The sequence below is a fragment of the Arvicanthis niloticus genome, chromosome 1 (genome assembly GCF_011762505.2).
Source record: "Arvicanthis niloticus isolate mArvNil1 chromosome 1, mArvNil1.pat.X, whole genome shotgun sequence".
NCBI classification, from domain to species: Eukaryota; Metazoa; Chordata; class Mammalia; order Rodentia; family Muridae; genus Arvicanthis; species Arvicanthis niloticus.
In genome coordinates, this window is record NC_047658.1 from 106899740 (window position 1) to 106912438 (window position 12699).

The 12699-nt window shown below is 47.9% G+C and overlaps 1 protein-coding gene across 1 annotated transcript; it reads right to left on the minus strand.

The window, feature by feature from the left end:
* Positions 1 to 3324: 3324 nt before the first annotated feature.
* On the minus strand, positions 3325 to 12060 carry LOC117722394 (olfactory receptor 226-like). The gene is made up of 2 exons (XM_076912760.1): positions 11303 to 12060; positions 3325 to 8239 (listed from the first exon to the last, which is right to left on the minus strand). The coding sequence occupies exon 2, from the start codon at positions 8220 to 8222 to the stop codon at positions 7266 to 7268; it is 957 nt and encodes a 318-aa protein (XP_076768875.1). The 5' UTR covers positions 8223 to 8239; positions 11303 to 12060; the 3' UTR covers positions 3325 to 7265.
* Positions 12061 to 12699: the final 639 nt, after the last annotated feature.

Sequence of the window (12699 nt, forward strand, 5' to 3'; positions counted from 1 at the left end):
CTTAACTGGAGGTAGAATCTTTGTTCATACATACTTTCCATCGGAAGTTTAGGCTTTACATTTAGGTCTATGATTGTATTTTTTTTTTTTTAATTTAAAAGGATTTAAAAAAAACGTGAAATCATGAGCTATCATGACATTAATGCCTGCTGACTTTTTGGGGTGCTTTACGACAAAGCTGTATTCCCAATCCTCTGATCTATTTTGAATTTACTTCTGTAGATGATGTGAGATGTCAAAGCTCATTAGAAAATAAGATTTATTTATTTTATACGTCTGAGTACACTGTCACTGTCTGATCCCATTACAGATGGTTGTGAGCCACCATGTGGTTGCTGGGAATTGAACTCAGGTCCTCTGGAAGAGCAGTCAGTGCTGTTAACTGCAGAGCCATCTCTCCAGCTCAAATATACTTATTTTATTGTTTGAGTATTTTGCCTGAATGTATGCTACCCACTTGCCACCTATGTGCCCAGGGGATATAAAGTTATATAGTGGCTGGAAGCTGCCATGGGGTGCTGGGAATTGAACTCAGGATCACTGGAAGAGGAGTCAGTGCTCTTAACTGCTAAGCCATCTCTCCAGCCCCTCAAAGCCCATTTTTGGACATCTGGGTATTTGTTGATTTTTCCAGCACACTTTGTTGGAAAAAGAAGCTCCTTTGTATACTGAGTGCCTTTGAGCCGCTGCCCAAGCCATTGGCTGTGTTGCTTTGGTCGGTGTGCTGTCTTTGCATGGCTGAGATTCATTTGTCTTCCCTTAGCCAGCCTCACTACCTTGGTCATCAGCTTCCTAGTAAGTCTTAGAATGATCATAAAGGTCTCTGGACTTGGTTGCTGCTTTTAGGTGCTTTCAACAGCACATGTTCTCTGCTTTCCATGAGAACTTTAGGGAGTTTCTGAGAGACGTTTGATAGGATTTTGATTGATGTGAGTATGCCAGAAACTAACGTGGCATCATGACAATGAGACTTTTGATCAGGAACATGGCTTATTCTCCGTTCCCGCAGCTCTTCTCTGTCTTTCTCAGCAAATTAAAGAATCACGTGAAATTAAATTTAGCAAAGCAATTGGGAATTATAAACAAATTGATATGTGAAATAGGTTTCATTGTTGTTTCTGGATGTCTTTTGTAAGATTTATACTTAGCTACTTTATGATTTTGATTCTGCCCCCAATAATTAAAAATATCCGATTGCTTGTTGGTGGCATGTAGACATATTTGAATTTTGAGCATCTGACTTGTATTCTGCAAACTTGCCGAAGAGTCTGTGACCTCTTCCAGTTTATTTTAGATTCCATTAAGAGTTTCTGTATGGCCCATCACATCAGCCACGAGAAGTCCTTGTCTTGCCTTCCTGTACTGTCAGGAGCTGTCAACACAATGCTGAGGTATGTGTGGGGGTGCACAACACTGCACTGTTCTCGACTTTGATGAAAGTGCTCTGACTCTCCTCTCAAGTTTGGAGTCAGCCAGGCTTCCTGTAGGAAGAGCATCTTGTGTGATCTTACTTTGCACAGAGCATTTTTTTCAGGCATGGATGTTATATTTTCTCTGTTTTTATTCACCTAATTAGGCAATCAAAGCATTTGTCTTTTAAAATTTATTACACTGGTGAATTGTATTGATTAGTTCTGAGACTTAAACTATTTTAAACTGTGTGTCTCTGTGTGTGGGCATGTGCGAGAACAGATACCCGTGGAAGCCAAATGAGGATGCTCACTCTGGAATCCCTGAAGCTGGAGTTACAGTCAACTGTGAATCACCCGTTATGGGTGATGGGAGCTGAACTTCTGTCCTTTGCAAGAACAGTATAAGTGCTCTTAACTAGTGTGTTGTCTCTCTAGCCCCCAAGCCATGACTGTTTTTTGTTTGTTTGTTTTTGACACAGGAAGCCAGTCCTGGGTGGCCCGGAATTTACTATGTAGAAGTTGAACTCACAGAGATCTGCCTGTCTCTTCCAAGTGCTGATTGATTTTTTTAATGTTAACCCAACCTTTTAAGCCTAGTACACATTTTACTTGGTCAGAGTGTATTATGCTTTGTTTCTACCCATGGGTTTTACAGTCTAAAAATTACCTAGAAATATTGCATCTGTAGTCATGAGAAATGTGGCTTATTGTTTATTTTGCATTGCTTTTGAGTGAAAGTAATACTTCCTCAGGACAACCAAAGAAGCATCTCTGTCAAGACTCTCAAAGTGGGTGGTTTTGCTTGCAGGAATGTCTGCACCACATGCATGCATTACCCATAGAAGCCAGAAGAGGGGGCCAGATCCCCTGGAATTGGAGCTTGTGAGCTGCCATGCTGTGCTGGAATTGAACCAGGGTCCTCTGGAAGAGCAGCCAGCTTGTGTGCTATTTTTTTCCTTGGGTGCTTAGTAGGATTAACCAACAAAGCTATCTCTCCTGAAATATTTTTTGAGGGGGAAATTTATTTGCTTACAAATGTAAGAGATTTAGATTTTACATTTGTATCTTCAAGCTGTTTGCCTGCTTAATCTAAGTTGTCAGTTTATTGGCATAAAGCACTTGTAATGTTTCCTTAGTGTTCCTCTAATGTCCACAGGGTCTCTGCTGACGTCACTATCCCAGCCTCATCCCCAGTCATTCATGTGATCTCATGTCTTCCCCGATCAGCCTAGCTAGAGATTCATCAATATCACTGACTTTATCAATGATCTTGTTGTTGGTCCTAACTGACTTGATATATTTCTCATTTCTGATTCACATGTAACTGATTTCTACTTCAACTGTCAGTACTTTATTTTTCTTGTTGTTTGCTTGTTATATTTTGTATGGTGGAGGCCAAGCACACTGATTGAAGCCGTCTTTGCTTTCCTAACATAGGTGTGTGGTATTAGGAATCTTCCTTTAGATACTGCTTCTGTAGCATCTTATTAATTAGAAGTGTTTAAAGATTTACTAATTTGTCCTTTATGTGTATGGACTCTTGATTGCATGTGTATTACTTTATGTGTATGGACTCTTGATTGTATGTGTATTACTGGTGGAGGCCAGAAGAGGGCGTCAGATTCCTTGGAATTCAGTTATATGATGGTTGGGAGCTGCTGTGTGAGTGGACCAGGGTCCTCTGGTCTCCTGAGCCTTCTCGTCAGCCTCATATCTCATAATTTTTATGTTATTTTAAAATTATAATTTCAAAAACATGTTCGAATTTCTCTTTTTTATTTCTTCTTTGCTTAAAAGTGTATTGTTTCTGAATATTTGGAAAATTTCTAGACAGATTTCTCTTTCATTGATTTTTTTTTTTAAAAATTTTGATTCTGTGGTGCTCAGAAAATACACCATGGACAACTTCTAGTTATTTTAGATTTGACATTTATTTCACAGCCTAGAATATGGCTTTATTTTGGTAAATACTCCATGTCTACCACAAAAGAGTATGTCGTGGCCATCATTAGGATGGAAGATGAATGACAGAAGACCTTGTGGATCTAGGACAATTGGGGATCAATAGTCAGAACATCAGGGCACACAATAGAACATGTAGTCACATGACTAGATCCTTAGTATTCTGCCTGTGGGACGCCAGATTTCTTAGAGAAGCATATTCTAGGCTTCTCCTGGAAGCACTGCCACCCATATCTAGGGATCTGATAGAGGAGTGATCTTGTAGTGGAAAACACTTGAGATTTGTTTCTCTGCTCTCAGAACTTTGGGCCAGCCAGGTCAGGATCCTGGCTACTGGTCCACTGCATTTGGGTTTACTTGGGTCAGGGTTGGGCTTAGCCAGGTTCTGACATGCAGAAGGAACTGATTAGATATGCCAGGCTGCAGACCTGCTCCTCTGTTCTCTCAGCAGATTCCATGATAGCCAGCCACCCCTGTCATTCACCAATCTCTCTCCTCCTTCTCCATCGTGGGCTCCTACCACCGACACCCTCACAGGGTTTTGCTTTCTGCTGGACATATCCATCCTGGATAGCAGGTGAACAGAATGGGTGCTTCTGGAGAATCTCATGGGCTCTGATAGTTTGGGAGACCTGATACTCACTGGAAGGCAGGCTGACATATGGGATGCATATGTCATGCTGCTTGGAAACAAGCTGGTGGAAGGGGATCCAGGTGATGGATTTCCAGGTGTGGGTATCTGGGGATAACAGAAGCAGATGATGGCCCAGACTGAGTGGTGTATGCCATGTAGGGAACCGAAGGGAAGGGCTGGGATGTACTAGACTTGATAGGAATTGTGGGACTCATCCTGTGCACAGCCCAAGGCCTAATGGTACATGATGGGTTAGGTTGTGGGAATGAGTAAGCTGGTGAGGAGCAGGACTTTCAACCGAGAGTGGGTTTGGGTGGAAGAGTTTGGGGGTGTGAGCAGTAGGAGCCCAAGATGTCACTCAGAGGGGCCCAGGATATGGAGTATCACTGAAGAAGAGCGGATGTGAGTACCAGGGAGGGTTTCAGTGCGTGTGAGATCAGCAGAGGTTGGTGATCATCAATTGAGGTTCTGTAACTGATGAATCATAGGACGGGACAGGGGCAGAGAAGCCCCAGGGTCTGGCTCCAGGATGACTCTGAGTTAGGAATGATGTGTTGTTTCCAGGAGTCCCTGGCTTCACAGGGACTGCCCTGTCCCTGTCCTTACATCTTCAGACTCTCTGAATCACCAGGGAATGAGTGAACACCACCATCTCCCCAACCAGGGCCTCCACACCCCTTACCGAGTCACTTCCCTCGTCCTTGGTGTGCCATTCATAGAACTTAATTTTTGTTGCTGTTGAGACAGGGTCTCATTGTGTAGCCCTAGCTGGTCTGGAAATTGCTTTGTAGACTAGCCTGGCCTCAAACTTACAGAGATACATCTGCCTCTGCCTCCTGGGTGCTGGGATTAAAGAGTGCATCACCATGCCTGGCTTATAGATTTTAATTTTTACTCCCTCTCAATAATTAACCAGTGCTGAATGGTGCTGGTTTTGTGTCTTCTCTCTGATGGTCTCCAGTTCTGTCCTCCTTCCATGCTCTCTCCCTATCTTATCTCTTGCCTTCTCTTCCCTACTCTTTCCTTTCCCAAACCCTTCCCCCACCCCTTCCTCTCCTCTCCTTTCCTCACAGAGTTTTTGTAGAATTAAAACTGGACCATGCCCCTGCTCTGATCAGAGTGATTTGGTGGCTGTATCCAGTCAGAGGTTAGATCAGCCCTGGGAAATCCAAAGACTTTGGTCAGCCTGTGCCCTAGGCCTTTTGGCTCTGTGGCTGGCCTTGTCCCCTCCATGGACCTGCCAGCTCTATACTCAGTTGTACTGCTGCACAATCACCTGTCCATCCCCGATAACACATGTCCCAGCCAGGTTCCTGGCACTTGGCCAATCCTGCTGAAGGCAGGCACCAGCCCCTGGCTTTCAGTGTTGGAGCCAAGCTGTGAGCTTCCTGATTCTCTGGTCTCTGTGGGGCTGGGCAGCACACAGACAGGGCTGATAGTTCATATACTTTACTAATGGAATGATGAGTCAGCAAGCTGGTTTCCACTCTGCATGTTTAGAGCATTAGTTTATAGGTATTTGGAGAGGGCGTGCTTGCGAATTTTGATCTAGAGACACCTATCCTTGCATGCCTGATCTTTTATCAGTTGGTAGGGCAAGCTGCCTGTGCCTGGATATGTAGGGACAGGGCTCTGGCCTCTCTATTGCAAATACAGAGATGGGTCTTTCACCAGCCATTTTGGGAGCAGCAGAGCACTTTGGGTCAATGTTTGCTTGGAGCTCTTAATTTGCCTGGCTTTGCTCCTCTCTCCTTCTCTTGTTCAAATCTCCTTTGTAGACAATCAGGACCCAGACCCTCAGGCCATGTATCACTTCCAGGGCAATTGAGGCCACATACCTAGGTGGTCTAGGAAGATTGGAAGACTCAGTCCTCACATGCTCACACCCGTGCTCTATGACAAGGGCTATGGCTTGCAAGCTTTGAGTTGGTTGCTATTCAGCATGATGCCTATTCTATACAGTAAAGCACAGTACCTATGTGTCGACTGAGGCTTTGATATGTCTTGTGTGCTTTGCGATGGTCTCAAGAGTGACACAGAGGGCTTCCAAGTGTTTCTAGTTCAGGCGGACCTTCTAGGTTTCTGTGGCTTTGATAGTACTTCTGAGAATTAGAGTCAAACACACACACACACACACACACACACACACACACACACACACACACACACACGATGCCACACAATTCCTGGCTCACACATACAGCTCTGTTGAGGGCTGGGGTGAAGGTGGCATGAGTTCTCCCCCCTCTCCTCCCCCCGCCCCAGAGTTCCCTGTAGAAACACAATGAATTAAAATGTACCCATTGCCTGGAGTCCTTGTACATTTGATGGAAATCTGGAGCAATAGGGCAGACATGGTCTGGAGTCCTCACTGTCCCTAGCCCTTAAGAAGAGAAGCCCAAGGGCTCTTCCAACGATGCTGGGATCCCTGGTCAGCCTCTTGAGCCAGGTCTATAATTGGCAAGGATACTAATGACTGGACCCTGGCAGGGGTAAGGGCCGTCTGAAGACACCTGCTCAGTAGCACGCAGCTCAGCAATTTCAGGGCAGTGTGCTATGGTCGGCTAGGCTGTGGACTCTAGGAACTGGTCTGAAGGTCCCCAAAGTAGAACCTTTGTGAGAAGTCCATCCCCCCAATTCCAGACTTTATCCGTGTCTAGAGCTATGGAACCCAGATCCTCTTCCTGTCCTGGCTTCATATTTCACTCCACAGGCTCCTGGCAGAGCTGGAGGCTGCCTCTCTTAAGGAGCATTCTCAGTCTTGCCAGCTCTACCCACCTCAACTTCTTTTCCCAAGCTGTTTGTCCCTTCTCTTACTAACCTCTGCAACTGCAAGGCCCCTTCTGTTGGAAGACAAACCTCCCTGCAGAAGGCACTGGAGTTGGGTTAGGAGGGATGACAAGGTTGCTGCCGGTCACTTGCAGCTCCTGCATGGCATGCGGATCTAGAAGATCTGTGTGTGCAGACGTCTCGGTATGCTATGGTCTTCTCTGCTCCCCTCAGGTGACAAGTACTGAAGCTATAGGTTGACTAAGGTTGGTTGAAAAGAACTCTCCCATGAGTACAGCCTTTGCATGGGCCCAGGCAAGGGCTCCTGAGAGGGTTCTGGCCTCAGACCTGGGAGCCGTGACATGGCAGCTGGCTGTGTAGCCATAGGCAGAATTCAGGGGCTGGTGGGAGGGTGGGCCAATCTGTCTATCCAACTCGGGCCTGATGAACTGCTAAGCAGATTCACGGTTGGGGGAACATGGTTTCTTCTAGGATGGGGCTCCTAGAAGCTGGGCTGCTCGCTGCAGTACCTTATGCAGCGCCTGCTTGACCTCCTGGTTCCGAAGGCAGTAGATGATGGGATTGATTAGGGGTGTGAGCACTGTGTAGACAACAGACACAAGCTTGTTATAGTCGAAAGAGTAGAGGGCACGGGGCCGGGCATAGATGAAGAGAGAGGCCGAGTAGAAGATGACCACCACGGCCAGGTGCGAGGCGCAGGTGGAGAAGGCCTTCTGCCTGCCACCAGCGGAGGGCATGCTCAGCACCGTGCTGAGGATGGCCATGTACGAGAAGACAGTCAACAGCAGCGGCCCCAGCAGGATGAGCAGCGCCAGGAGGAAGTCCACAAGCTCTGCAATCGACATGTCAGAGCAGGCGAGGTTGAGAAGCGGGGACACATCGCAGAAGAAGTGGTTCATGATGTTGGGGCCACAGTAGCCTAGACGAGAAATGAAGAAGACCTTCCCCAGGGAAATGGTGAAGCCAGACAACCAGGAGCCACCAGCCAGGATGCTGCAGAGACCGGGGCTCATGATGACTGGGTAGCGAAGTGGGTTGCAGACTGCCACATAGCGGTCGTAGGCCATGACACCCAACAGCGCACACTCGGTGCAGGCCAGTGCCAAGAAGAAGTAGAGTTGGGCCATGCAGCCTGTGAAGGAGATGTGCTGGAACTTGGGTGAGACCAGACTGAGCAGCATCTTGGGCACTGTGACAGAGATGTACCATATCTCAAGGAAGGACAGGTTGCTGAGGAAGAGGTACATAGGCTTGTGCAGTGAGGGGCTGGCACGAATGACTGTGATGATGACCAAGTTCTCTGTGACAGTCAGCATGTAAGCCAGCAGGAACAGTCCTAGAAGGCTTATGTGAAGTCCCAGGGAGCCTGAGAATCCTACAAGGATGAACTCAGTCACATCTGAGCTGTTCTTCCTGGCAAACATGGTGGCCAAGACTCCACCTGAGGGAGCCAAGGGGGAAGAATTAGGTATGGGTGAGGCCACCAGCCCTGTGAACTGAGTTCTCTTGAGTACAGAAGAGACCTCATCCTCATATAACACAGCTTGCTATCCCTGCAGCCTGCAGCTCGGCTCACACTGGGTGTGGCACCCAGGCTTATTACTTAGGGCTTGCAATCTCGCTCAGTACATATCAGACAAATGCTGTCCATCCTGAAGTACATATCCTAGAAATAACACTTGGGATGGCAGCCTAGGACCCTCTCCAGCTCCAGGTTGGCTTTTCGAGGCTCAGGCCACATCCCCCAAGTTAGGGACAGGCCATGACTGAGGTCACCTGAGGCCCAGGGATACATGAACAGAGCTATCAGTATCAGAAGGGGATCAAGTCGTCTTAGAGCAAGTGTTCAGGCTTGAGGAAAGGTAACAAGGTAGAAATCCTGAGGTCATGGGAGGGGATATGTGGTCAGTGGGAAGGGCCAGTCTGGCCAGAGTAATGGTGGCTTAGCAAGATTTGTCCCATGGGATTCAGTTCCACCTTTCTGCATGACTGGCACCCAGAAACCCTGCAGAAGGTGGAGTTGTTAGAAAGACAGTCACACTGAAGGTAGAAGTTGGATTTTTTTTCCTACATTGTAGAGGAGCTGGGATCACCTCCTTTGCTCGCTCAGGTGCTTCCTAGGGTGGGCCTTCTGAAATGCATTTAGTCAGGGCCTTTGGATTTATTTAAAAATAAATGTATTGGGAACTGGGGAGATTGTTCAGTGGGTGGAGTGCTTATTGCTTAACCATAAGAATCTGAGTTTGGATCCATGGGACTCAGGTAAAGCTGGACATAGTAGCTTGTACCTGTAACCCTGACATTCCTGTAGAGAGATGGGAGACACAGATAGGAGAATCCCTGGAAGCTCACAGATCAGCTAGTCTGGTATATGTAATAGTGAACAGGGAACCTTGTCTCAAACAAGATGGAAGGAGACTAACACCTGGGCCTGTCCTCTGATGTTTACATACGTGCCGCAGCATGTATGAGCCTGCACTCACACACAAGAACATGTACACACTAGGCTTAAAATACAAACACATGAATAAACCTATTCACTTGGAGTGGCTGGAAAACTTTCTACTTGTTTCCATGGCTAGCGTCTTAGCTGTCTTTGATGCATCCCCACACGACTGCAAAGGAAAGCCAGCTAGTTTGCTGGATATGCTGGCTTATTTCACAGAGAATGTATCTGACCAGGTGTAGCTGAGGACCAACCTTCAGACTTGTCTCCATTTCCATTCTGTCTCCAGACTGCTGTTAATAAACACAACCAGTGACCAACACAGAACCCAGCCACTACCCACTCTGTAGTCCCCAGGTGTCCTGGGAAGGTATTCCCAGACTAGGGCCCAAGCTAAGCCTCAGGGCTGAGCCTGGAGTAGAGAGGATGGTGCTGGAGGGGACGCTGACATGAGCCAACAACAACAACAAAAAAAAACTCTCAGGGCAGTCACTTCTCCATCCCATAAAGTGGCCCTTGGAGTAAGAATGCAAGGCAGGCTCCTGGGCAGGTGGCCTTTCAGCCATGCCTAGGCTTCTCAGGTACCATCTCTTCTGCCTCAAGAACTTTGTGCCTCCAGCCTATCACAGTATGCTGCTCATTGCCTGAGCAAGAAGGGGCATTGTGTGCAGTTCTTCTAGAGACCGCAGATGCAGCAGAATCCTAGGACAGGGGCTGACCTCACACCCCACCCTTTTCTTGGGCTATAACTTTGAACAGGACATCTCCTATCCACAATCCCTGGACTTGTCTGTCAACCAGGTCTATGGTAGGACTCCCAATGGCTACCTGGACAAGCCATAGCAGACACTGTCCCTGCCTCATCTATTCATAGGATGAGTGGAAGGCATGCTCTAGGAACAGGGAGCCCGACAGGTTACCTGCCCTGATGGCTCCATGGAGCAGAGGTTTATGACTCTGTAGGCCAGTCTTGAGCTGGTTGGAGAGGACAAGTTCATTGCCAGCAGAGGTATAAAGGGTACCATGCAACAGAAGGGTCTGGGTAGGTTCTCTTGCCCATCAGCTGTGTTCATGGGACAAATACCCTCTCTTCCAGCTGTTTCTTTCTCTGAAAGAAGGGGTAGCTGTTGCTTTATGTGATGGGAACACTGCCTAAGCACCTGACACAGACAGATGGAGATAAAACGAATGGTGCTGGGGACCCAGGGCTGCTGAGCCTGGAGCAGTGGAGCTTCCTGCCCTGGACTTGGAGATACCATGGGCAGTACCCAGAAAGTTCACATGTAGCACACAAGTTCCTCCAAACCTAAAACCCAATCTCAAATCTCCTATTTAAACTTAGGTTCACTTACAGGGCACTTAGGTTTCTCTACATGCCACATGAACACATACAGAGCATAGGCCCTCACAAGGACAGCAGATTCCTGACACATAGACAGATATGCCCCCAGGCAAATCCACCTCTGGCACACACAGATAGCCCAGGGAATAAACACCAACCTCCTAGCCTCAATAGCCCCCAGCTCATTCCCATAGACTGTGGATAATCACAGCTCTCAAAACAGCAATAACTACAAAAACACAGACATGTTGCCCCTTCATGTGGACATCTTCCCAGGAGGAGCATGGCCACCAGAAATCAGTTCCAGGCTTACTGCTTAGTTAGGCTGCAGCTCAGGTTCATGCAGACATGTGAAGGTACACCTGGACACACACACACACACACACACACACACACACACACACACACACACACAACCAGGATGAAGCATGTGCAAATACATGTACAGGCTCATGAAGATGTACACACAGATACATGCAGGTACACATACAGGTGTAACATAGACAGATACATACAGGCACATACACAGTTGCTCACAGACACATGCAGGCTTACATACAGGTGCACACCCAGGCATATATAAGCAAGTGCAGAGACATACACATGACAATATGCAGGCACACATAGACTCAGAGACACACTCATGTGCATGCATACACCGGGTTGTACATAGACACACTCATGAACACATGTACTTGTACCCCACAAGCTCTCACCTGAGTGTGTGCTAACAAATTTTTTAGGTGGTGGATCTGAGTTTGAGTCTGTTCTGACTGCCAGCCCACTAAGAAGGCACCAAGGGCTTCATGGCTTTGTTCAGGATTTCCTGGAGTCGGTGTTGCTTCTGGGACCTTAATCTTGAAGATGAGGAGGAACTCAGTGTGAGAAACAGTGGCTCATTGTTTTGAAGGGAGCTGAAGACCAGGACTTGGGTAGAGATGACCAGACATCTGACTGTAGGCTCCCGAGATTCCCTGAGTCTCAGCTGAAACCAGCCCAGGCGCTGCACTCCCGGAGAGGGAGGTGGGTTGTGCCCTTGGATGGTGATTGTATTCTTGGTGACTATTGCAACAAGATCAGAACATGGAGGATATAAACCCAGAGTTTGGCTGCATAAGTGACCCCACTCAATAAAAGAGACCCCTCACAGTAGAGACAAATATCAAAGGCCAGAGATGAAACAGGAGTTCCTCCGGCATCCTGTAACTTCACCTGGTGGGGGGTTGGGGGACTTGGGATTCTATGTTCTCAGGTCCCACCTCACCCTGCACCTCAGCATGGGGAAGTCAGCTGTGAGCTGGGAAGCTGCAGGCCTTGCTGCCCCATCTTGCCTCAGCCCAGAGTGCTTCTAGGGGATAGACTGGGCATGTGTGCGTGAAGCTCTTCTGGCTCTTGGCAGAGCAACCAACAGAAAAGGTCTTGCCTAGCTAGAGCTCTGATAAAGGTTGGAGCCGGGGGAAGGAGCAGAGGCCACTCCCTGAATCTGTCCCTGGGTGATTTCTGGTAGGTTGCTTTTACCTTATCCTCAGGTGGTCCCCTGAGACGGTGCTTGTCAGCCAGACTGGCTGTACCAGGAGACAATGGACATTTGCCCCAGCCAAAGACCTCAGGGGGCAGGGCAGGTGTAGGAGGTATGACATGAGCAAACAGACCCCTTAACACCTACCAGGGGTTTAAGGAGCAAGTCACCTGGGGTCCTGAGCCCCTTGCCCCCTGCTCCTCTTCAGGCTCAGGGCCGTGGGTATAGGTTCTTCCTACCTGCCTGCTCAGAACTGTTTTGTTTTATCCCAACTTTCCTGACCCCTGGGCAGTCTATTTTCAGGATTACAGGGTAGGATGAGCTTTTAAAGGAGACACTGGGAAGACCACATCCATGGCTCTGCCCTTGCTGGGGCCGTGGTGCACTATCTGTGCCCCTTGACCATGGCAGATATGGCAGGTATCTTTCCAAGTATGTCCCATGGCTAGCTTTGACTTGAAGGTCCATGGCAATATTGCATATGAGCTAAGGGACCAGAGGACAGTGGGTAGTGAGTGGGAGGCAGTGTCTGGGTCTGACAAGGAGGTTTGGTTTCAGCCCTGGCATGTACAGGCAGAAGAGAGGCCATTTCAA

What these genes read in the sequence shown, in the direction of transcription:
- LOC117722394 (XM_076912760.1), bottom strand. Translation starts at nt 8,222, where the DNA reads ATGTTTGCCAGGAAGAACAGCTCAGATGTGACTGAGTTCATCCTTGTA.